Below are 26,799 nucleotides of genomic sequence, written 5' to 3' on the forward strand. Positions count from 1 at the left end.
TTTTCATTTCTGAAAAACCTTGTCCACACTCATCACTTTCAACTCTAATAACTTTTAAAAGGGTAAACGCTACTGCTTTGAAAGTTGGCATTAATTATGGACAGAATGTGTTAATGAGGCATGATTAATTTCAGTTTAATCTGATAATCCCTTCATTGTTGTTACTCTGGTGGTTTACTTCCTGTTTTTTGTCCGATTCATTGCACAGCCAGCGGGGTTTGGTAAAGATTAAGCGCTTGAATAGACACTGCACTTCAGAGCCTCTTTTCTCAGTTCACACTTTTCCTGAGTTTGTGCTTTCTTTCCAATATTTAGATAGGTTAGGAGAGTTCATTTGATTTGAGTTATACATCATTTTAAAGCTTAAAGTCTGCTCTTTAAGAATATGGTCTTAACTAAAAATTCATGTTAGGCGACTTTTTGTTTGTTTTGAGGTGCAGGGTCACATATAAAGGTACATTTTTGAAGTTATGGTCAAAAGAAGCAAAATTTTTCTTATTATTCTCTTTATTTTTCTTGACCTTTAATCGCAAATGTCTCCATTTGGCAAATATGGACTTATCGGATTTTGCAAACAAACTCTTCGTTTATTGTTGTGTGAAAATAATTTGCTTCAGAATGGTTTCATATTCAAGTAATGTGCAGTTCAATGTTTCCAGGTTAGCGTCCCTGGTCAGTGACGGGGCATTAATCTGCTCATTACTTGAATATGAGACGGTTCTGAAGCAAATAATTTTCACACAACAGTAGATGTACTCTTAAATGAATCCCACAAGGATTGGAACAATCATCCCTCTGCATTCCCACGGATTCCCACTGATCGGTTACTAGCCATTACCTTTAAGGGAAAATACAGATTAGATACTGTCATCACGAAGTTAGGATCTTTTTGTGAAAAAAAAAAAATCGTCACAATACAGTCTTTACAATCGATATGTAATAACCGAAGATTGAAATACATGTTGAAATATATCTTCACGTTTTTTTTTTCTTGTCACAGATATGCTAACTAATTTCTGCAAAAAAAGAAGAAAATCAATAAACCCAAATATTATAATCATCTTCCAGTTTGTCTATGCATTACAAAAGAAAAAGATAGAGATGTTGTGAAGATATCATGAAGTTCATATCGACTATTGTAATAGTTTAAAGCACTAAAGTGTGCTTATCAATTTTGCCACGCCCTTTTCCCAAGTATTCTAGCATGTGTATTCGTCAAACTTGTGTTAAAGTATGTGACCAGTCACTAGGGGCAGAATACAAGAAAATAGTTTGAATTCAAATGCAAAATACGAGAGAACAAAACCCAGTGGTTAATGAGTCAGCTCGTTAAGTTCGGCATTTCGAATAACATTTTTCTCGATTCCCCGTTCTCTCCCGTCTGTTGTCTCCCGTCCGTCTCTTTGACAGTACAATATCCTTCTCGCGAGAGTTATGGTAAGGAAGATAGAGATGTTGTGAAAAAATAATTGGAGAGATACAACATTCACATAGAATGTATCGTTAAGTCCGAGGAGGACAAAGAGCATTCAGTATCCACACAACATCGAATAAGATAATTCTACCATCGTCTAAACCACGTCATTCTCACCGTAATACGCCTTTTACAGTCATTTTTTTTTTTCACTTTTCAGTTCGGTTTCATTTTTCGTCTGACCTATGTTATCCCAGGGATTATTATGATTTCAAGAATGCTAATTCTTCTATCAGAGGTTTTCCCAATAATTTGGGAAAAAATCCCGGACACCGAAAAGGCATCACATGTAGAAAATATATATTATGTATAGGCTCTTCGTCCTGATGATGTCACCTCACATGATAACGTCATTCTCACCCTAATAGCCCTTTTACAGTCATTCTTTTTTTCACTTTTCTGTTCGGTTTCATTTTTAGTCTGACCTATGTTATCCTAGAGATTATTATGATTTCAAGAATTCTCATTCTACTATCAGAGGTTTTTCCAATAAATGGGGAAAAAATCCCGATCACCGAAAAGGCATCACATGTAGAAAGTAGAAATTATGTATAGGCTCTTCTTTCTGAAGATGTTACCTGACATGATGGTGCTGACTCAACGGCTGTTGATAAGAACTTTTTAGGCCAGAAGTCGCATGTCAGAGTGAAGCTCGAAAGACTTTGCACTGTACACACCCATCGGGCCAATTCTCCTCCCATTGAGGAGTGGTATTGAAAATCTCTGGCACTGCTTTGAAAATGCAATTTCAGATCGTCATTCTGTAGAAACGCAGAGATATGAAGTAAAACATGGCGTTAAAAAAAAAAGCATCTACGGAGAATAGCAGAATAATACAAATTCAATGAATTTAACGCTCTCGTTCTTTCGTCCATACGCAACGTAATTTTTTCTTTCATTTTTTTTTTTTGAGAGGGAGAGAGAGAAAAAGTTTTCTTTTGACTTTTTTTTTTTTTTTTGGGGGGGGGGGGTCGTAGTCGTACGTTAAGTAAACCTTACCTGATCGGCATGCCGGCAGAGGTTTGACAGAAAATCTAAATAGTGGAATATTATGCAAATTCTACGGCGAGCGAAAGAAGAACAATTCCCAAAGCCCACTATTGCGAATTTTGTGAAATTTTATCCTATGTACAGACTTAATGTAGCCAATAATAGGTTTACGTAGAAATGATTTTAGAACTACGAGGGAAACAGCATATCTCCGTCACTCTCAAGTCAATCCAACAATGTTATTGATGTTTACTCTTTTCAACCCCTATTATTATGTTATTAGAAATGATTCGGTGAGCTCCGACCACCCCCTACAAAGAACATACATATTGATATGTCAAATTAAAAAAAAAAAAACTAATAGTAAAAACAAGCATATTGAAAATGATGCAGTTTTGGGTTGTCTGTACTTTTTTTCAATTTCCCGAAATAACCATCATATTAAATTTATGATATTAATACCAGAGGTACTTATATAGAAACAAAAGCAACAGATATCTGACAGGTTGGTACCATAGTATCAGTCTTTCCACTCTGGAACTCAAAGTAGCCACATTTCACCCGGAAGCTTGAAAGAAGTGGTATACTGGAAATCCATTTGGTCAAGTCTCCTTCCATTGAGGAATGATACTGAGAATCTTCAATTGACAAGTTCAGATTCTGAATCTATTAAAAAATAATAATAAAGTGACATATTGAGGAAAACATAGATAAGATACTGTCATCACGAATTCGGGATATTTCTGTGAAAAAAAAAAATATTCGTCACAATACAGTCTTCACAATCGAGATGTAATAACCGAAGATTGAAATACATGTTGAAATATACCTTCACGCTTTTTTTTTGTCACAGATATGTTAACTCATTTCTACAAAAAAAAAAAAGAAAATCAATAAATCCAAATATAACAATTATCTTCCATGGTGTCTGTCCATTACAAAAGAAAAAGATAGCCATGTTCTGAAGAAATCATGACGGTCATATCGACTGTTGCAATGATTCAAAGCACTACAGTGTGGTTATTAATTTTGCCACGCTCTTTTCCCAAGTTAGAAGTATTCTAACGTGTCTATTCGTCAAACTTGTGTTAAAGAATGTGACCAGTCACTAGTGAAAGAATACAAGAAAGTAATTTGAATTTAAAAGCAAAATACGAGAGGTCAGAACCCAGTGGTTAATGAGACAGCTCGTTAAGTTCGGCATTTCGAATAACATTTTTCTCGATTCCCGTTCTCTATCGTCTGCTGTCTCCCGTCCGTCTCTTTGACGGTGCAATATTCTTCTCGTGAGAGTTATGGTAAGGAACATGGCAAACTTCCACATATAATTTCATAAACAATTGGATAGATAGAACATTCACATAGAATGTGTCGTTAAGTACGAGGAGAACAAAGAGCATGCAGTATCCGCACAACATCGAATAAGATAATTCTACCATCGTCAACACCACGTCATTCTCACCCTAATACACCTTTCACAGTCTTTTTTTCCACTTTTTTGTTCGGTTTCATTTTTGGTCTGACCTATGTTATCCGAGGGATTATTATGATTTCAAGAATGCTAATTCTTCTATCAGAGGTTTTCCCAATAATTGGGGAAAAAATCCCGGACCCCGAAAAGGCATTGATGCATAAAATAATTATAAATTGTGTATAGGCTCTTCTTCCTGAAGATGTTACCTCACATGATGATGCTGAGTCAACGGCTGTTGAAAAGAACTTTTCAGGCCAGAAGTCGCATGTTAGAGTGAAGCTCGAAAGACTTTGCAATGTACACACCCATCGGGCCAATTCTCCTCCCATTGAGGAGTGGTATTGAAAATCTCTGGCACTGCTTTGAAAATGCAATTTCAGATCGTCAGTCTGTAGAAACGCAGAGATATGAAGTAAAACATGGCGTTAAAAAAACATCTACGGAGAATAGCAGAATAATACAAATTCAATGAATTTGTAATAACCGAAGATTGAAATACATGTTGAAATATACCTTCACGCTTTTTTTGTCACAGATATGTTAACTCATTTCTACAACAAAAAAACAAGAAAATCAATAAATCCAAATATAACAATTATCTTCCAGGGTGTCTGTCCATTACAAAAGAAAAAGATAGCCATGTTCTGAAGAAATCAGAAGAGCATGCAGTATCCGCACAACATCGAATAGGATAATTCTGCCATCGTCAACACCACGTCATTCTCACCCTAATACACCTTTTACAGTCTTTTTTTCCCACTTTTCTGTTCGGTTTCATTTTTGGTCTGACCTATGCTATCCCAGGGATTATTACGATTTCAAGAATGCTAATTCTTCTATCAGAGGTTTTCCCAATAATTGGGGAAAAAATCCCGGACCCCGAAAAGGCATCGATGCAGAAAATAATTATAAATTGTGTATAGGCTCTTCTTCCTGAAGATGTTACCTCACATGATGATGCTGAGTCAACGGCTGTTGAAAAGAACTTTTCAGGCCAGAAGTCGCATTTCAGAGTGAAGCTCGAAAGACTTTGCAATGTACACACCCATCGGGCCAATTCTCCTCCCATTGAGGAGTGGTATTGAAAATCTCTGGCACTGCTTTGAAAATGCAATTTCAGATCGTCAGTCTGTAGAAACGCAGAGATATGAAGTAAAACATGGCGTTAAAAAAACATCTACGGAGAATAGCAGAATAATACAAATTCAATGAATTTAACGCTCTCGTTCTTTCGTCCATACACAACGTAATCTTTTTTTTTTCATTTTTTTAAGAGAGGGAGAGAGAGAAAAAGTTTTCTTTTCATTTTTTTTTTTTTTTGTTGGGGGGGGGGGGGGGGTCGTAGTCGTACGTTAAGTAAACCTTACCTGATCGGCATGCCGGCAGAGGTTTGACAGAAATCTAAATAGTGGAATAGTATGCAAATTCTACGGCGAGCGAAAGAAGAACAAATCCCAAAGCCCACTAATGATAATTTTCTGAAATTTTATCCTATGTACAGACTTAATGTAGCCAATAATAGGTTTACGTAGAAATGATTTTAGAACTACGAGGGAAACAGCATATCTCCGTCACTCTCAAGTCAATCCAACAATGTTATTGATGATTACTCTTGTCAACCCCTATTATTATGTTATTAGAAATGATTCGGTGAGCTCCGACCACCCCCTATTATCATGTTATTAGAAATGATTCGGTGAGCTCCGACCACCCCCTACAAAGAACATACATATTGATATGTGAAATAAAAAAAAAAAAACTAATAGTAAAAACAAGCATATTGAAAATGGTGCAGTTTTGGGTTGTCTGTACTTTTTTTTCAATTTGCCGAAATAACCACTACATTAAATTTATGATATTAATACCAGAGGTACTTATATAGAAACAAAAGCAACAGATATCTGACAGGTTGGTACCATAGTATCAGTCTTTCCACCCTGGAACTCAAAGTAGCCACATTTCACCCGGAAGCTTGAAAGACGTGGCATACTGGAAATCCATTTGGTCAAGTCTCCTTCCATTGAGGAATGATACTGAGAATCTTCAATTGACAAGTTCAGATTCTGAATCTATTAAAAAATAATAATAAAGTGACATATTGAGGAAAACATAGATAAGATACTGTCATCACGAATTCGGGATATTTCTGTGAAAAAAAAAATATTCGTCACAATACAGTCTTCACAATCGAGATGTAATAACCGAAGATTGAAATACATGTTGAAATATACCTTCACGCTTTTTTTTTTTTTGTCACAGATATGTTAACTCATTTCTACAAAAAAAAAAGAAAATCAATAAATCCAAATATAACAATTATCTTCCATGGTGTCTGTCCATTACAAAAGAAAAAGATAGCCATGTTCTGAAGAAATCATGACGGTCATATCGACTGTTGCAATGATTCAAAGCACTACAGTGTGGTTATTAATTTTGCCACGCTCTTTTCCCAAGTTAGAAGTATTCTAACGTGTCTATTCGTCAAACTTGTGTTAAAGAATGTGACCAGTCACTAGTGAAAGAATACAAGAAAGTAATTTGAATTTAAAAGCAAAATACGAGAGGTCAGAACCCAGTGGTTAATGAGACAGCTCGTTAAGTTCGGCATTTCGAATAACATTTTTCTCGATTCCCGTTCTCTATCGTCTGCTGTCTCCCGTCCGTCTCTTTGACGGTGCAATATTCTTCTCGTGAGAGTTATGGTAAGGAACATGGCAAACTTCCACATATAATTTCATAAACAATTGGATAGATAGAACATTCACATAGAATGTGTCGTTAAGTACGAGGAGAACAAAGAGCATGCAGTATCCGCACAACATCGAATAAGATAATTCTACCATCGTCAACACCACGTCATTCTCACCCTAATACACCTTTCACAGTCTTTTTTTCCACTTTTTTGTTCGGTTTCATTTTTGGTCTGACCTATGTTATCCGAGGGATTATTATGATTTCAAGAATGCTAATTCTTCTATCAGAGGTTTTCCCAATAATTGGGGAAAAAATCCCGGACCCCGAAAAGGCATTGATGCATAAAATAATTATAAATTGTGTATAGGCTCTTCTTCCTGAAGATGTTACCTCACATGATGATGCTGAGTCAACGGCTGTTGAAAAGAACTTTTCAGGCCAGAAGTCGCATGTTAGAGTGAAGCTCGAAAGACTTTGCAATGTACACACCCATCGGGCCAATTCTCCTCCCATTGAGGAGTGGTATTGAAAATCTCTGGCACTGCTTTGAAAATGCAATTTCAGATCGTCAGTCTGTAGAAACGCAGAGATATGAAGTAAAACATGGCGTTAAAAAAACATCTACGGAGAATAGCAGAATAATACAAATTCAATGAATTTGTAATAACCGAAGATTGAAATACATGTTGAAATATACCTTCACGCTTTTTTGTCACAGATATGTTAACTCATTTCTACAACAAAAAAACAAGAAAATCAATAAATCCAAATATAACAATTATCTTCCAGGGTGTCTGTCCATTACAAAAGAAAAAGATAGCCATGTTCTGAAGAAATCAGAAGAGCATGCAGTATCCGCACAACATCGAATAGGATAATTCTGCCATCGTCAACACCACGTCATTCTCACCCTAATACACCTTTTACAGTCTTTTTTTCCCACTTTTCTGTTCGGTTTCATTTTTGGTCTGACCTATGCTATCCCAGGGATTATTACGATTTCAAGAATGCTAATTCTTCTATCAGAGGTTTTCCCAATAATTGGGGAAAAAATCCCGGACCCCGAAAAGGCATCGATGCAGAAAATAATTATAAATTGTGTATAGGCTCTTCTTCCTGAAGATGTTACCTCACATGATGATGCTGAGTCAACGGCTGTTGAAAAGAACTTTTCAGGCCAGAAGTCGCATTTCAGAGTGAAGCTCGAAAGACTTTGCAATGTACACACCCATCGGGCCAATTCTCCTCCCATTGAGGAGTGGTATTGAAAATCTCTGGCACTGCTTTGAAAATGCAATTTCAGATCGTCAGTCTGTAGAAACGCAGAGATATGAAGTAAAACATGGCGTTAAAAAAACATCTACGGAGAATAGCAGAATAATACAAATTCAATGAATTTAACGCTCTCGTTCTTTCGTCCATACACAACGTAATCTTTTTTTTTCATTTTTTTTTAAGAGAGGGAGAGAGAGAAAAAGTTTTCTTTTCATTTTTTTTTTTTGTTGGGGGGGGGGGGTCGTAGTCGTACGTTAAGTAAACCTTACCTGATCGGCATGCCGGCAGAGGTTTGACAGAAATCTAAATAGTGGAATAGTATGCAAATTCTACGGCGAGCGAAAGAAGAACAAATCCCAAAGCCCACTAATGATAATTTTCTGAAATTTTATCCTATGTACAGACTTAATGTAGCCAATAATAGGTTTACGTAGAAATGATTTTAGAACTACGAGGGAAACAGCATATCTCCGTCACTCTCAAGTCAATCCAACAATGTTATTGATGATTACTCTTGTCAACCCCTATTATTATGTTATTAGAAATGATTCGGTGAGCTCCGACCACCCCCTATTATCATGTTATTAGAAATGATTCGGTGAGCTCCGACCACCCCCTACAAAGAACATACATATTGATATGTGAAATAAAAAAAAAAAAACTAATAGTAAAAACAAGCATATTGAAAATGGTGCAGTTTTGGGTTGTCTGTACTTTTTTCAATTTGCCGAAATAACCACTACATTAAATTTATGATATTAATACCAGAGGTACTTATATAGAAACAAAAGCAACAGATATCTGACAGGTTGGTACCATAGTATCAGTCTTTCCACCCTGGAACTCAAAGTAGCCACATTTCACCCGGAAGCTTGAAAGACGTGGCATACTGGAAATCCATTTGGTCAAGTCTCCTTCCATTGAGGAATGATACTGAGAATCGTCAATTGACAAGTTCAGATTCTGAATCTATTAAAAAATAATGATAAAGTGACATATTGAGGGAAAATATAGATAAGATACTGTCATCACGAAATCGGGATCTTTTTGTGAAAAAAAAAAATATTCGTCACAATACAGTCTTCACAATCGAGATGTTGTGACGAAAACTATAGCTCTGTTCGAGTTAACTTGTTTCGTCGCAGTACAAAGAGATGCGACTCCAAAACGCTCTCACCATTAAGCCCATAGGCACAGAGAATAAAGTACACGCAAAATCCATTCATGACATTAGGTGCCCATTCCTGCAGGTTTTATTGAGAGAGTTCTTTCGACATGGACATTATTGCGAGAAGAATTATCACACAGAGGTGCCTAGCATCTCCTAGGTCTGCACTCAGCGACGTCTAGATATCTTCTGAAGACTGAAGACAATATTTCTATTTCTTGTCCCCTGCAAAATTGCTGATCTATGAAAAACCACTATGAATAAATGGAGAGTAAAATAGTCCTATTTGGACAAGTCAGCCATTTTCGAAAGGGGAAGGGTACATTAAGGGAAACAAAAAGAATACTACCTTGGTCAAGTCAGCACATTGCCGCTACTAACTTTTGTTTTGTCTCGATTCCACACAAAGACATAACATGGAAAATAACTCTTGACCAATCACACCACTACCCCTTCTTACATAACTTATGTTACTTCTTGTCTGGAGTGAGAAATAAAGAGTTGTATAGCATCTGCACTTTTGACCAATCATAAAGAAGGTCATTCTTACATAACTTATGTTATTCATTGTCTGAAAATCTATTCAAAGAAACACAAAAGAAAATTACTTTTAACCAATCATCTCTCTGTCTGGACCAGCAATGTATATCTCTATTTCCTGCTAGCCTCATACCCTAAGGGTTAAGACCGCCTGACCTTTGAGATGTTTGTCCCTGGACAGGGGATTTATCTTACATCAGGCTCCTGGGGACTGCCACCTGTTGTGGTCTGGGGATGGGGATGTACTACACAGTGCTATACATTTAAATGTGAAATGGACACTACTATACGCATTGGGTATTTCCCACAAAATAATTGGGCTGACATGTGTGCATGTCACAGACATCCCCGACCTTCTAAGATGGAAACTATACAAGTTTAAAATGAAGTTTCTCAAACCTCATTATGAACATAGTTTACATGTAGATACAATTTATAGCGTTTACACTGTTTAACCAGACTGGCTATAAAACTTACGACTAAATAGTCTATACTGTGCAATTCTAGCTCAACAGCTCACATGTAAACAATCAAAACATATAATGACTCAAAACAACTGTACATTTACTTTAGACAAATTTGAACATGGATCGTGGAAATTGCTTGCAGATTGTAAACTTCTCTTTCTTTCTCTTTTTTTTCCAAAAAAAGATTAGGGTTAAGTTTCTTCCTTGCTCGGCAAACATCCTTCGTTTCATCATCATAATTCCTCTAATGTTTTACATACAAGTCATGTACCCCTTTCTCTGGGTACTTTGATTTTGCTAGTTTACTATAACCAATAAGTACTCTGGCATCACTATGCCATGTGCATGCATACATTTAAGGCAGTTGCATATTGTGTACAAGTCACGCAGTATCAAAAGATTCAAGATGACCACAGATAATTACATTCTGGCATCAATGATCAATAGCATAGTGTATGAATGCGTCAGTGTTCTCGAGTTCATCATTGTCCTCAATAATGAAGTCCTCAGTGTCTTTCCTTCGTGTCGTTCTCATTTCATCCAGTGATAAAGTTCATCAGTTTACTGTTCAGTCGAATTGAAACTCCAAACTCGTATAGGCAAGTGAGTGGCTATGCGATTATTTTATCCTAACACTTTTCATACTGGTGTGGGCAGAATCACAGTTCTACTGTTATATATACCACTACAAGTATAACATACGACATAAATTATCCTGAACTGCAACTTTAATTCCTACCAAAGGAAATCGGAATGTACTTTACATGTATACAACGTTAAGACACACACTTAATTCTTCGGATAAGAACATTCTTTCAGAATTCACTCATTGATCCTTATAATACCCACAGCATGTGTATAAGCCCTGGCATTATATCATACTATTATGGTATCATTCCTAGATGCGGGACAATGCATCTGCATTGCCGTTCATTCTCCCACTGCGGTGTTCCACCTCCATCGGGTAAGACTGCAGTGCCAGGCTCCATCGCATAAGTCGAGCATTTTTGGTTTTGAGCTGTTTTAGCCAGCTCAGGGGGTTATGGTCTGTCTGAATGACAAATGACTGCCCAAACAAATATGGATGAAATTTCTCGACACTCCAAATTATGGCTAGGCACTCTTTCTCAATGATGGGGTAGTTCACTTCGCGGGGGAGCAACTTGCGACTAATGAATGCGACCGGGTGATCAACCCCCTCCTCATTTGTCTGGCTGAGCACAGCCCCTATGCCCCTATCACTAGCATCTACCTGCACAATGAAGGGAGCCGAGTAGTTTGGGCTCCTCAAAACTGGGGCAGAGGTCAGTGAACTTTTGAGTGTCTGGAAGGCTGCCTCACACTTTGGGTCCCATCTCACCAATTTTGGCTCTGATTTCCTCGTAAGGTCAGTGAGTGGGGAGGCTATTTCACTGTACTCTGGGATGAATTTCCGATAATATCCCGTTAGTCCTAGGAAGGCTCTAACGTCTGTTTTCGTGACTGGCCTAGGATATGATACTACAGCCTCAATCTTCGCAGGTTCAGGCTTCACCTTCCCCCCTCCAATCACAAAACCCAAGTACAACACCTCCCTCTCACCGAACTTGCACTTGGCTGGCTTGGCTGTCAAGCCTGCCTCTCTCAACCTCCCTAGCACATCCTTCAAGTGTTCTACATGCTCCTCCCATGTCTCACTAAAGACGACTATGTCATCAATGTACGCTGCTGCATAGGCCTGTGCGCCACGCAAAACTTTGTCTACCAGCCGTTGGAATGTCGCAGGCGCCCCTTTCCGTGACTTCATTCAACTTTCTGTTGTCTACACACAGTCGCATGGATTGATCCTTTTTCGTCACTAGTACAATTGGGGATGCATATGGTGATGCAGACTCTTGAATTATCCCCATCTTCAACATCTCATCCAACTCTCTCTTCACTGTTTCCTTGACACTATGAGGTAAACGGTACGCACGCTGGCGGACCGGCCTTTCAGAAGTAGTTTCAACCTCATGTTGCAAGATGTTTGTCCTACCGGGGATACTGCTTAGGGTCTCCCTAAACTCAGAAGTGATTGCTCTCACGTCATTGGCCTGTTCTTCGCTCAAGCGGTTAGAAATCTCTACTTCACTTTCACTATCTGCGCCTGGACTAATTAGTGGGGCAACAGGTATACTTGGATCAGTTTCCTCCTCTACTATCCTGGGCTGTGTGTACAATACAACCCCCTGCCTTGCATTCCACTTCTTCAGCATGTTTATGTGAAAGACCTGGTGTCGTTTTCTTTCTCCTACCTCTACTACGTAGTCTACATCACTCACTTTTTGCACTACTCTGTATGGGCCTTGCCACTTTGCCAACAATTTGCTGCTTGAAGTTGGGAGAAGAACCAACACCTCATTTCCCACCTCTAGCGTGCGAGCACGCGCCCCTTTGTCATACCACAGTTTTTGGCGCGTCTGCGCTGCCGACAAATTCTTGTGTGCTAGCTCTAGGTTCTCTGCCAATCTAGTCCTCATGTTCATTACATATGACAAGATTCCCTCTCCCTCAGTGATTTCACCCGTCAATGTCTCCTTTAACACGTCTAGGGGTCCCCTCACACGATGACCATACAGAAGTTCAAATGGGGAGAAACCCGTGGACTCTTGGGGAACCTCCCGGTATGCGAACAGTACATAAGGAAGATGCTCATCCCAATTGCATTTTCCCTCATCCATGTACGGCTTTAGCATCCCTTTCAGTGTGGAATTGAAACGTTCTACTAGCCCGTTACTTTGGGGGTGATAGGGGCTCGTCCTTATCTTCCTGATTCCTAAGCTCTCGCACACTTGAACCATCAGTTTTGACATGAAATTTGCACCTTGGTCGGTGAGAATTTCTTGTGGTACCCCCACCCGAGAGAAATCTTGATGAGCTCATCAGCAATCTTGTCAGCATTGGTGGAACGAAGGGGGATTGCTTCTGGGTACCTCGTCGAGTAGTCACAAATGACTAGGATGTACATGTTGCCCTTCTTTGATTTGGGCAGGGGCCCCACTATATCTAGAGCAATTCGTTGGAATGGCTCACCTATGATGGGCACCTGAACCATGGGCACTTTACCACCCCTCTTGCTACTAGTCTTCTGGCAGGGCTCACATGTTCGAATATACTCTGAAACGTCTCTAAAAAGCCCTGGCCAGTAGTAATTCCGGAGGATCCTATCTTTTGTCTTATCGACGCCCAGGTGCCCCGCCATGAGATCGTCATGGGCCATCCCCAGCAGCTCCCGCCGGTACTGTTTTGGAACTACTACTTGCCTAAACTCCTGCCCCTGGGTTGCCCCCTTTTTCCTCCAGTGCCGGAAGAGGATTCCCCCCTCCCAGTAGAAATAACACTTGTCCCCTGCGCCTGTGTCAGAGGGGAGGGCCTTTTCCCGAACCAATTTTAGGGTCCCATCCTCCCTTTGGTCCTTTCCTAGCTCAGATTTTGATAGCGTCAGTAAGCTTGGAGTAGCACACCTATCACTACCTACCTCCTTGTCATTTTGGGGTCTTCCTCCCTCATTCTTCCCTGTTTCCTGTTCAGCCAGCTTGGCTCGCTGCCCCCTTGTGACAACCATTACAGGGTCTTGCAGTTGCAATTCTTGCAATCTATCATTCAAAATCTCATTGCCTTAATAGTATCATGTCTACAGAGAGAGTGTCAATTACTCCTACCACAACGTATCCCGAGATGGAGTATGGCTCAGTCACAAGATGTATGAGGGCTAATGGGACATCAACCTCATTCCCTGTCACACCCCCTATCCTCACACTCTGCCCTGTGTAGGCATTAGCATGTACATTTTCTGGTCTCACCAATGTTTGGGTCGCACCCGTATCCCGTAACAATTGTATTTTCTTCCCATTCACATCAGCCTCGCTCATGTATGGCTTATGTTTAGGGTCCACTTGATCTGCCCGACATAAGTAGCCCTTAGCTACACCACTCCCCTTATCCGAGGGCCCTCCCCCTGCTTATTAGGGCAGTTAGGGGCGATGTGGCCTAGCTTACCACATTTGTAGCACTTTACTGCTTCCCGATCCTTTCTATTGTTCTGAGAGTTTTGAACCTGACCCTTTGGTTTTTCCTTCCCAGCCTGGCCTGATGAGAGGTTATTGCTGTTCCCTCTATCAGTCCTAGGGCCCTTATAGGAATGGTTTAGGCTCCTCCTGGTAGTGGTATACTCGTCGGCTAGACTAATCAATTGCCCAAAATCAGCTGCATGGTTATCGAGTAACCACAGCTTCAAATCAGGAGGAACGTGATCCAGCATGTTTTCTTGTAGGATCATGTCCTCAAGTTTCCTCACATTCCCCTTTGCTCCTACTCCCTCTACCCACCTATCAAATGCATCGCGCATCCTTGTTCCATACTCTACGTAGTAGCTTTCATCCCCGCGTTTATTCATTCTACGAAATTTTTGCCTGTAGGCATCTGGCGTTAGCTCATATTTAAGCAGAATTGCTTTTTTGATCACATCGTAGTTGCCACACACATCATCGTCTAGTCTAGAATAAGCTTCGCGTGCTTTCCCTGTGAGTAGGGGTGCTAGTCTTCCTGCCCACAACTCCTTTTCCCAACCGTGAAGTTTCGCAACTTTTTCAAAAGTGCGCAGAAATGCATCTACATCATCTCCTTCTTTGAGTCTGGGCAGCAGTTCTTTCAAATTATCTGGCCTATGATTGGGCGCTGACCCCTGCCTCTGCGCAGCATTTTGCGCTAATCGCACCTCCCTTTCCAGCTGTATACGAGCTTTTTCAATATTTTCTTCCTTCTCTAACTCTACGCGCCTAGTCTTAGCCTGAATTTCTGCTAGACGTAGTTCATGCTGCATCCTTTCGCTCTCAACGCGCAGACGCATCATTTCGAGCTCTACAGTACTTTCAGTTTGGGGAGCATTGCTCGATCCTGTCTCAGACCCCGTCTCGGACCCCGCCCCTGCTGAATTAACATGAGGCTGTAGCATTTCAATCAATTCGGCCTTACTAAGCCCCTCATGGGACAAGCCCAACTCATCACACTTCTCCCTCAACTCGGCCACCCTCATTTGTCGCAAGTCACTGATACTTAATATACTTCACTAGTAAATGTATGCGATAACCTTAACAAAAGACAAATGTGACCAATAATTCAAAGTACTCTAAAGTCATAGAATTACCTTAGCTCATAAAGTACTATAATCCCATGTATCTAACGCTTAAGGATATTAGGATGATTTGTATTGTGATTAGCCTGCACTAAGATTAAGCCACACACCTCAATTATCATATTTTACTTTAGCGTTCATGAAATACATGTAAATTGAGCCACACCCTTGCAATTCCAGTTCTACTTTCACTTAGCTCCTTTTGGTGTTCGTCAAATGCTCCTCCTGCCTCTCGCAGCCAGTCTGCTCCACAGCTCCTGCCGTCCGTCGATCTGCTCCAGATCCAGCAAAATGAAGCATCCAAATCCTCCTGGATTATGTATCTGCTCCCCTCCAATGGAACTGCTGCCACAGGCATCCGGATGTGTCCACCAACAATTCACTCGTCTCCAGACGAAAATTGCGTGCTTCAGTGGATCAGTATGAATTGTTCCACTCAGCTTTAAATAATGAGTATTTTGTAGACTTTTACATACATATTGATATGTCAAATCAAAAAAAAAAAAAAACTAATAGTAAAAAAAAGCATATTGAAAATGATGCTGTTTTGGGTTGTCTGTACTTTTTTTCAATTTGCCGAAATAACCATCACATTAAATTTATGATAGTAATGCCAGAGGTACTTATATAGAAACAAAAGCAACAGATATCTGACAGGTTGGTACCATAGTATCAGTCTTTCCACCCTGGAACTCAAAGTAGCCACATTTCACCCGGAAGCTTGAAAGATGTGGCATACTGGAAATCCATTTGGTCAAGTCTCCTTCCATTCAGGAATGATACTGAGAATCTTCAATTGACAAGTTCAGATTCTGAATCTATTAAGAAATAATAATAAAGTGACATATTGAGGGAAAATATAGGTAAGATACTGTCATCACGAATTCGGGATCTTTTTGTGAAAATAAAAAATATTCGTCACAATACAGTCTTCACAATCGAGATGTTGTGACGAAAACTATAGCTCTGTTCGAGTTAACTTGTTTCGTCGCAGTACAAAGAGATGCGACTCCAAAACGCTCTCACCATTAAGCCCATAGGCACAGAGAATAAAGTACACGCAAAATCCATTCATGACATTAGGTGCCCATTCCTGCAGGTTTTATTGAGAGAGTTCTTTCGACATGGACATTATTGCGAGAAGAATTATCACACAGAGGTGTCTAGCACCTCCTAGGTCTGCACTCAGCGACGTCTAAATATCTTCTGAAGACTGAAGACAATATTTCTATTTCTTGTCCCCTGCAAAATTGCTGATCTATGAAAAACCACTATGAATAAAGGGAGAGTAAAATAGTCCTATTTGGACAAGTCAGCCATTTACGAAAGGGGAAGGGTACATTAAGGGGAACAAAAAGAATACTATCTTGGTCAAGTCAGCACATTGCCGCTACTAACTTTTGTTTTGTCTCGATTCCACACAAAGACATAACATGGAAACTAACTCTTGACCAATCACACCACTACCCCTTCTTACATAACTTATGTTACTTCTTGTCTGGAGTGAGAAATAAAGAGTTGTATAGCATCTACACTTTTGACCAATCATAAAGAAGGTCATTCTTACATAACTTATGTTATTCATTGTCTGAAAATCTATTCAAAGAAACACAAAAGAAAATTACTTTTAACCAATCATCTCTCTGTCTGGACCAGCAATATATATCTCTATTTCCTGCTAGCCTCATACCCTAAGGGTTAAGACCGCCTGACCTTTGAGATGTTTGTCCCTGGACAGGGAATTTATCTTACATCAGGCTCCTGGGGACTGCCACCTGTTGTGGTCTGGGGATGGGGATGTACTATACAGTGCTATACATTTAAATGTGAAATGGACACTACTATCCGCATGGGGTATTTCCCACAAAATAATTGGGCTGACATGTGTGCATGTCACAGATGTAATAACCGAAGATTGAAATACATGTTGAAATATACCTTCACGCTTTTTTTGTCACAGATATGTTAACTCATTTCTACAAAAAAAAAAAAGAAAATCAATAAATCCAAATATAACAATTATCTTTCAGGGTGTCTGTCCATTGCAAAAGAAAAAGATAGCCATGTTCTGAAGAAATCATGACGGTCATATTGACTGTTGCAATGGTTCAAAGCACTACAGTGTGGTTATTAATTTTGCCACGCTCTTTTCCCAAGTTAGAAGTATTCTAACGTGTCTATTCGTCAAACTTGTGTTAAAGAATGTGACCAGTCACTAGTGAAAAAATACAAGAAAGTAGTTTGAATTTAAAAGCAAAATACGAGAGATCAGAACCCAGTGGTTAATGAGACAGCTCGTTAAGTTCGGCATTTCGAATAACATTTTTCTCGATTCCCCGTTCTCTCCCGTCTGCTGTCTCCCGTCCGTCTCTTTGACAGTGCAATATTCTTCTCGTGAGAGTTATGGTAAGGAACATGGCAAACTTCCACATATAATTTCATAAACAATTGGATAGATAGAACATTCACATAGAATGTGTCGTTAAATACGAGGAGAACAAAGAGCATGCAGAATCCGCACAATATCGAATAAGATAATTCTACCATCGTCAAAACCACGTCATTCTTACCCTAATACACCTTTCACAGTCTTTTTTCCATTTGTTTCTGTTCGGTTTCATTTTTGGTCTGACCTATGTTATCCGAGGGATTATTACGATTTCAAGAATGCTAATTCTTCTATCAGAGGTTTTCCCAATAATTGGGGGAAAAATCCCGGACCCCGAAAAGGCATCGATGCAGAAAATAATTATAAATTGTGTATAGGCTCTTCTTCCTGAAGATGTTACCTCACATGATGATGCTGAGTCAACGGCTGTTGAAAAGAACTTTTCAGGCCAGAAGTCGCATGTCAGAGTGAAGCTCGAAAGACTTTGCAATGTACACACCCATCGGGCCAATTCTCCTCCCATTGAGGAGTGGTATTGAAAATCTCTGGCACTGCTTTGAAAATGCAATTTCAGATCGTCAGTCTGTAGAAACGCAGAGATATGAAGTAAAACATGGCGTTAAAAAAACAATATCACATCTACGGAGAATAGCAGAATAATGCAAATTCAATGAATTTAACGATCTCGTTATTTCGTCCATACACAACGTATTTTTTTTTCATTTTTTTTTTAAAGAGAGGGAGAGAGAGAAAAAGTTTTCTTTTCATTTTTTTTTTTTTTGGGGGGGGGGGGAGGGGGGAGGGGGGGGGTCGTAGTCGTACGTTAAGTAAACCTTACCTTATCGGCATGCCGGCAGAGGTTTGACAGAAATCTAAATAGTGGAATATTATGCAAATTCTACGGCGAGCGAAAGAAGAACAAATCCCAAAGCCCACTAATGCGAATTTTCTGAAATTTTATCCTATGTACAGACTTAATGTAGCCAATAATAGGTTTACGTAGAAATGATTTTAGAACTACGAGGGAAACAGCATATCTCCGTCACTCTCAAGTCAATCCAACAATGTTACTGATGATTACTCTTTTCAACCCCTATTATTATGTTATTAGAAATGATTCGGTGAGCTCCGATCACCCCCTACAAAGAACATACATATTGATATGTCAAATTAAAAAATAAAAAAAACTAATAGTAAAAACAAGCATATTGAAAATGATGCAGTTTTGGGTTGTCTGTACTTTTTTCAATTTGCCGAAATAACCATCACATTAAATTTATGATATTAATACCAGAGGTACTTATATAGAAACAAAAGCAACAGATATCTGACAGGTTGGTACCATAGTATCAGTCTTTCCACCCTGGAACTCAAAGTAGCCACATTTCATCCGGATGCTTGAAAGACGTGGCATACTGGAAATCCATTTGGTCAAGTCTCCTTCCATTGAGGAATGATACTGAGAATCTTCAATTGACAAGTTCAGATTCTGAATCTATTAAAAAATAATAATAAAGTGACATATTGAGGGAAAATATAGATAAGATACTGTCATCACGAATTCGGGATCTTTTTGTGAAAAAAAAAATATTCGTCACAATACAGTCTTCACAATCGAGATGTAATAACCGAAGATTGAAATACATGTTGAAATATACCTTCACGCTTTTTTTTTTTGTCACAGATATGTTAACTCATTTCTACAAAAAAGAAAAGAAAATCAATAAATCCAAATATAACAATTATCTTCCAGGGTGTCTGTCCATTACAAAAGAAAAAGATAGCCATGTTCTGAAGAAATCATGACGGTCATATGGACTGTTGCAATGGTTCAAAGCACTACAGTGTGGTTATTATTTGCCACGCTCTTTTCCCATGTTAGAAGTATTCTAACGTGTCTATTCGTCAAACTTGTGTTAAAGAATGTGACCAGTCACTAGTGAAAGAATACAAGAAAGTAGTTTGAATTTAAAAGCAAAATACGAGAGATCAGAACCCAGTGGTTAATGAGACAGCTCGTTAAGTTCGGCATTTCGAATAACATTTTTCTCGATTCCCGTTCTCTATCGTCTGCTGTCTCCCGTCCGTCTCTTTGACGGTGCAATATTCTTCTCGTGAGAGTTATGGTAAGGAACATGGCAAACTTCCACATATAATTTCATAAACAATTGGATAGATAGAACATTCACATAGAATGTGTCGTTAAGTACGAGGAGAACAAAGAGCATGCAGTATCCGCACAACATCGAATAAGATAATTCTACCATCGTCAACACCACGTCATTCTCACCCTAATACACCTTTCACAGTCTTTTTTTCCACTTTTTTGTTCGGTTTCATTTTTGGTCTGACCTATGTTATCCCAGGGATTATTATGATTTCAAGAATGCTAATTCTTCTATCAGAGGTTTTCCCAATAATTGGGGAAAAAATCCCGGACCCCGAAAAGGCATTGATGCATAAAATAATTATAAATTGTGTATAGGCTCTTCTTCCTGAAGATGTTACCTCACATGATGATGCTGAGTCAACGGCTGTTGAAAAGAACTTTTCAGGCCAGAAGTCGCATGTCAGAGTGAAGCTCGAAAGACTTGGCAATGTACACACCCATCGGGCCAATTCTCCTCCCATTGAAGAGTGGTATCTAAAATATCTGTCACTGCTTTGAAAATGCAATTTCAGATCGTCAGTCTGTAGAAACGCAGAGAAATGAAGTAAACCATGGCATTAGTAACCAATATCACATCTATGGAGAATAACAGAATAATACAAATTCAACATATGAGATTAACGCTATCGTCGTTCTTTCGTCCATAATTCTTTTAATTTTTTTTTTTTTGAAAGAGAGAGAGAGGGAGAGAGAGAACAAGTTTTCTTTTCATTTTGGGGGTTCGTAGTCGTACGTTGAGTAAACCTTACCTGAAAGGCATGCCGGAAGAGGTTTGACAGAAATTTATATCGTGGAATATTATCCAAATTCTATGGCAATAAGCAAGAACAACGCCAAAAGCCCACTAATGTGAATTTTTTTTTGAAATTTTTCCTATGTACAGACTGAATGTAGCCAACTTGTAACAAATAATAGGTACACGTATAAATGATTTTAGAACTACGAAGGAAACAGCATATCTCTGTCATTCTCAAGTCAATACAACAATGCTATTGATGATAGCTCTTTTCAACTCCTATCATGTTATTACAAATAATTCGGTGAGATCCGACCACCCCCTACAAAAAACATATCCATTGATATGTGAAATAAAAAAAAGAGTAAAAACAAGCATATTGAAAGTGGTGCAGTTTTGGGTTGTCCGTATTTTTTTCCATTTGCCGAAATAACCATACACATTAAATCTATCATATTAATACCAGAGGTACTTATATAGGAACAAATCCAAACATAATAATCATCTTCCAGGGTGTCTATGCATTACAAAAGAAAAAGATCGCCATGTTGTGAAGAAATCATGAGGTTCATATCGACTATTGTAATGGTTCAAAGCACTACAGTGTGGTTATTAATTTGCCACGCTCATTCCCCAAGTATTCTAGCATGTCTATTCTTCAAACTTGTGTTAAAGTATATGACCAGTAATGTGACCAGTAATCGTTCAAAGCACTACAGTGTGGTTATTAATTTTGCCACGCTCTTTTCCCAAGTTAGAAGTATTCTAACATGGCTATTCGTCAAACCTGTGTTAAAGTATGTGACCAGTTACTAGTGAAAGAATACAAGAAAGTAGTTCGAATGTAAATGCAAAATACGAGAGATCAGAACCCAGTGGTTAATGAGACAGCTCGTTAAGTTCGGCATTTCGAATAACATTTTTCTCGATTCCCGTTCTCTATCGTCTGCTGTCTCCCGTCCGTCTCTTTGACAGTGCAATATTCTTCTCGTGAGAGTTATGGTAAGGAACATGGCAAACTTCCACATATAATTTCATAAACAATTGGATAGATAGAACATTCAAATAGAAAGTATCGTTAAGTCCGAGGAGAACAAAGAGCATGCAGTATCCGCACAACATCGAATAAGATAATTCTACCATCGCCAACACCACGTCATTCTCACCCTAATACCCCTTTTACAGTTTACAGTCATTTTTGGGGGGTCACTTTTCTGTTCGGTTTCATTTTTGGTCTGAACTATGTTATCCCAGGGATTATTATGATTTCAAGTATGATTGTTCCACTCTCAGAGGTTTTTCCCAATAAATGGGAAAAATCCCGGACAGCGAAAAGGCATCACATGTAGAAAATATGTACAGACTTAATGTAGCCAACTTGTATCAAATGATAAGTTTTCGTAGAAATGATTTTAGAACTAGTAGGGAAACACTCTCAGGTCAATCCAACAATGTTATTGATGGTTGCTCTTTTTAACCCCTATTATTATGTAATTACAAATGATTTTAAAGGGTTCTATGATCATTACGTTAGCTCCGACCACCCCTTTCCACAAAGAACATACATATTATAATATTATGTGGAATAAAAAAAAAGTAATAGTAAAAACAGCCTTATTGACAGTGGTTTAGTTTTGGGTTGTCCGTACTTTTTCCATTTGCCGAAATACACATAACATTAATGATATCAATACCAGATGTAACTTTTATAGAAATAAAAACAACAGATATCTGACAGGTTGGTACCATAGTAGCGGTCTTTCCACCCTGGAGCTCAAAGTAGCAGCATTTCACCCGAAAGCTTGTAAGACGTGGCATACTTGAAATCCATTTGGTCACGTCTCCTTCCATTGAGGATTGCCACTGAGCATCTTCAAATGACAGCTTCAGATTCTGAATCTATAAAAAGGAATAAACATATGAACTAACTAGTTGGGCAGAGATGTGGCAAGAATTGGTCGGGATGCTCACATCCGGTGGAGAGTATGAAAATTTGCATATAAGGGTATTTTGGGGCGCTGATTAAAAGAATTGCCGGGTCCAAGAGATCTGGCCACGGCCGCCATCATAAAACAAATTTAAAGAAAAAGTCCACCTTCATATACATAAGGATTGAGAGAATGCAGCAATATTAGTAGAACACAGCAGTGAAAGTTTGGGGAAAATTGGTCAATCCGTTCAAAAGTTGCGAATATTTTAAATATCTGCGCAGTCACTGCTGGATGAGAAGACTACTACAGTGTATGATGTCACATTCGTGCAACTATATAAGGAAAATAAAAAGAGAATTTCACAAAACTTTACTTTTTGAATAAAGTGCACATTTCTTCGACTTGCTACTGATGTATGTTGAGAGTAATATTATTCCCCCTGCCTTCTGAAAGAGAGAAGTAGAGTGTTCTTTTGTTATGCGAGAAAAATGGAAATACATTATATGTTAAATTTTCTTTATTCATTCTTTGTATCGTTGTACTCATGTGACATCACAAGCTTTAGTAGTCTTTTCATCCAGCCGTGACAGAGCAGAAACTTCAAAAATTCATAACTTTTGAACGGATTGTCAGATTTTGCTCAAACTCTCACTTATGTGTTCTACTATATTGCTGCATTCACTCAGCCCACATTTCTATGAAGGTGAACTTGACCTTTAAAGATCCCTATCTTCAGTTCGGAATAACCGCCATTTTGAAATCCAATATGGCCGCCTCGACGAAGTGTTCAAATTCTCGAGTTCTATGTGGTGAGTGGCGCTGAAATTAGGTGCAAACATGTATTTTAACATACTGAGTTAAAAAATAGACTAATGTGATGTGTCTCGCAAACGCAATGCCCGCTATTTTGAATTCCAATATGGCTGCGAAGACAAAAACCACGACTAACATTCACGGACATGCCAAAAAGTGCAGCAAAAATGAAGCATAATGCAGCTTTCACTGACGTCACAATGTAAATACAGCGGCGCACACTCGATCAGTTACAAGCGCGCGCTCAATCAGGTAGCCTAAAGCTACGGTCACAAAGCTTGGTACGAACGATACGTTCGTACGAATGTCACTATTCATACGAATTCTGGAGTTCGTAGAGACTCGTAGATGGGGCACAGATTCTTACGGCCTTCTTACTAATTTCGTACGAAGTCTCTTTAATTCGCAAGAACAACTAAAAACCTTTTAGAGAAACAAAATGATTTTCAGTTATACAATGACCGTAGAATTCGTACGTTTTTCATAAGACAAATGCCTTTACGAACTGCTACGAACGCCGTACGAACGATTTTTTAGACAATTTCGTAAGATCTTCTTAAGGCCGTAAGAATCCAGAGTTCGTAGACCGTTCTTAGACCGTTCGTAAATTCGTAGCCTGGTCGATGGTCTTGTCCAAGATTCTTTCGATGGTCTTGTCCAAGATTCTTTCTTTTTTAACTTCGTACGAAACCCTCTCTTCGTAAGACGACCGTATGAACGTCGTACGATCATTGTAAGAACTACGCAAGATCTTGTAGGGTGGAGAGACAATTCAAGAAGCCTTAAATTCTTACGATGATTGTAAGAACGCCTTAAGTCGTTTAAAGAGTTCTCTTACGTCTTTCGTAAGAACGCCTTACGGACGGATATTCGTACGGCGTACTTATGCCCCAGTCACACAGTGCTTTGCGATGGGTTACGTCCGCCGCGGTTAGATACGAATGAGTGAACGCAGGGGGGACGCAGCGTGGACGCAGGCATCCGCAGGGACGTATGTAGACGTAACTGTCCGTAACTCATCTGTAAAGAAACGCAAAATGACGGCACCAAGCCTGCGAAATTTTGAAATGTTCAAAATTTCGCAGAGGGATTCTACGGATGCACACTTTCGCAAATAACCGTAACCAAACGTAATTATCCGTAACTGAACGTAACTATCCGTAGCCTGGACGCAGACCATCCGCAAAAAAAAATTTACCTCCCGTCCGTTTGCGTTCGTTTACGTCCACCGTAAGTATCCGAAAGTAATCGTAAGTTAACGTATATCAACACTTTCGTCCTCTTACGGATATTTGCGGACAGTTACGGATGCTGCGGAAGATTACGTCCTTCGACGTTTTCTGTTTTTCACTCGCATTGGAACACAGAGACTCGTAGGAAGCCACACAACTCGTGTTGCCAAGCTGCAGCGCATTTATCTGAAGGAATGCTACAATACAGTCGGAGCAGTGGAGAGGCAGCACCGCATGGTCAAATTATGACATTTCTACCACGAATGGTCATTTTAGGTGGCACCCTTATACTCATGACATCGGTTGACCCTTGGTGCTGAACTTTTTTTCTTGCACTCTTTGAATGTATATTTTTCGAAAAGGTAATGTTTTGATTAGGGGAAGGGGTGACAGCATTTCATTCACTTTTCTGGCCGGGAAAGGTGTGTGACAGCGATAACTATATAAAATTCTCTATGTCAATGATGTGTCAAAATTCTCTATGTAGGGGATGGGGTGAGAGCATTTCATTCACCTTTCTGGCCGGGAAAGGTGAGTGACAGCGATAACTACATGAAATTCTCTATGTCCATGTCAAAATTCTCTATGTCAATGATATGTCAAATTCTTCAAACATCCTCTCTTTCTTATTATTTGCGGATGATAATAATGTGTTTTATCTGATTCTGATTCTGATCGATTAACACATGATACTTTAAACTGTGAATTAATGAAGTTACTCCATTGGATAAGAGCGAACAAACTGTCAATAAATTTGCAAAAATCTGCAAGAAAAAATGCATGCTGTTCAGTAATTCGCTGGAAAATCTACCGACAAACGTTTTCCTGGAAGACACGGTCATAGACGAAGTCTCTTCCATCAAATTTCTAGGTTTGATTCTGGACAATAAACTTACCTGGGGTTTGCATATTGATTCTGTTTGTCGAGTTATTTCAAGGAATATAGGTATTATAAACAAAGTTAAATTTTATCTTCCCAAAAATTTACTTTTCATGTTATATTCTGCTTTGATACTACCTTACTTAAACTATGGTATACTCGCATGGGGAAACACTTTTTCTACTTATACAGAAAGAATACTATTATTACAGAAAAAAGCTCTTCGTATCATTTGTCACGAATCGTGGAGAAGTCATACTCATAATTTATTTCATGAAAATGATATGTGACCCGCTACAACAAAATGATCCTAAAGTCGGGCGAGGTCGATTATTTGAAAATTGCATGACACAATTCCCTTATCTTTCTGCTTTAAATTCATATATAACACATCTTATAAAAAAAAATCGGCTGCGGGGATATCGATGTTTAAAAGAGAGCATGTCAAGACGTCTGGGAAATCACTGTTTCGAGAAAAGCGCCCTAAAAGTTCTCCTTGCAACGCAATCACAATCAAGAGACACGCAAGTCAGTATTCACCTCCGGACAATAGAAGTTAAGCCCTAGCAACCCCCAAATGCTCATTCAAACACAGCATCGGCGATCTCCTCACCGACCAATCAGGGACCAGGATGTCAGGAGCGGCTAGGCATAGCGCAACCCGCCCGCACGCACCAGTCGACTGGGCAGTGTGCGAGCTTCACGCTTCGGTTAGCGGCAAGCAGCAAACTGACCAATTAGATCACTCTGGTCGTTGTTAGGGGCGGAGCCTATGTGTGGCGCTCAATCCAAATGTTCAAACCAGTTTCTGCTTCGTTGAAACGCCAAAAAAACATGGCCCAGAAAAACGCTATTTTTGGGTCTTTCCTTTCATCATTTTGCTTCAAAATTTCGACAGATGATAGAAGACATGTCAGACTCTAATAGTATGTCAAATTCAGAAAATCGTAAGTTTTGACCAATTTTGATGCTCTAACTTCAAACTCGATTTTCACGGCTTCGACCGTGCGCGACTTTAGGACCATTTTGTTGTAGCGGGTCACATATTTTGAAAATTTGACCTATATTGTTTGCAATTAGGACAATTCATGCATAAACTCACCAACCATTCTCTCCCCCTTGTGTTTGATTCCATGTTCTTAAAGAATGAAACTGTTCATGCATATCCCCAACTCGTCAATCCCATGAATATCATTTGCCTTTGACTAGGACGGTTTTTGCAAAATCTTTATTCTCCTTTTCTGGACCAAAATTCTGGAATTCTTTTGATAATAATATAAAACAAGCTTTAATTGTTAATACATTTTCTTTAAAGTTGAAGAATTATTCAAAAACTTCGTGTGCAGCAAAATAAATAATTCTTTTTTTTTTTTACTTTTGATTTTCAAAATCGTTGTTGCGTCGGTAACCTCAC

The 26,799-nt window shown here is 39.1% G+C and overlaps 1 protein-coding gene across 1 annotated transcript in view; it reads right to left on the reverse strand.

Annotated features, from left to right (window-relative positions):
- Positions 1–26,799, reverse strand: part of LOC140241083 (uncharacterized) — a 196,074-nt gene that overhangs the window by 46,767 nt on the left and 122,508 nt on the right. Inside the window, exons 8-15 of the mRNA XM_072320850.1 lie at positions 22,276–22,428; positions 20,132–20,314; positions 18,966–19,118; positions 18,024–18,206; positions 8,724–8,876; positions 7,023–7,205; positions 5,855–6,007; positions 4,145–4,327 (exon numbers count right to left, since the gene is read on the reverse strand). Coding sequence (XP_072176951.1) covers positions 4,145–4,327; positions 5,855–6,007; positions 7,023–7,205; positions 8,724–8,876; positions 18,024–18,206; positions 18,966–19,118; positions 20,132–20,314; positions 22,276–22,428 — 1,344 coding nt within the window. The remainder of the gene's footprint in view (positions 1–4,144; positions 4,328–5,854; positions 6,008–7,022; positions 7,206–8,723; positions 8,877–18,023; positions 18,207–18,965; positions 19,119–20,131; positions 20,315–22,275; positions 22,429–26,799) is intronic.

The sequence above is a fragment of the Diadema setosum genome, chromosome 17 (genome assembly GCF_964275005.1).
Source record: "Diadema setosum chromosome 17, eeDiaSeto1, whole genome shotgun sequence".
NCBI classification, from domain to species: domain Eukaryota; kingdom Metazoa; phylum Echinodermata; class Echinoidea; order Diadematoida; family Diadematidae; genus Diadema; species Diadema setosum.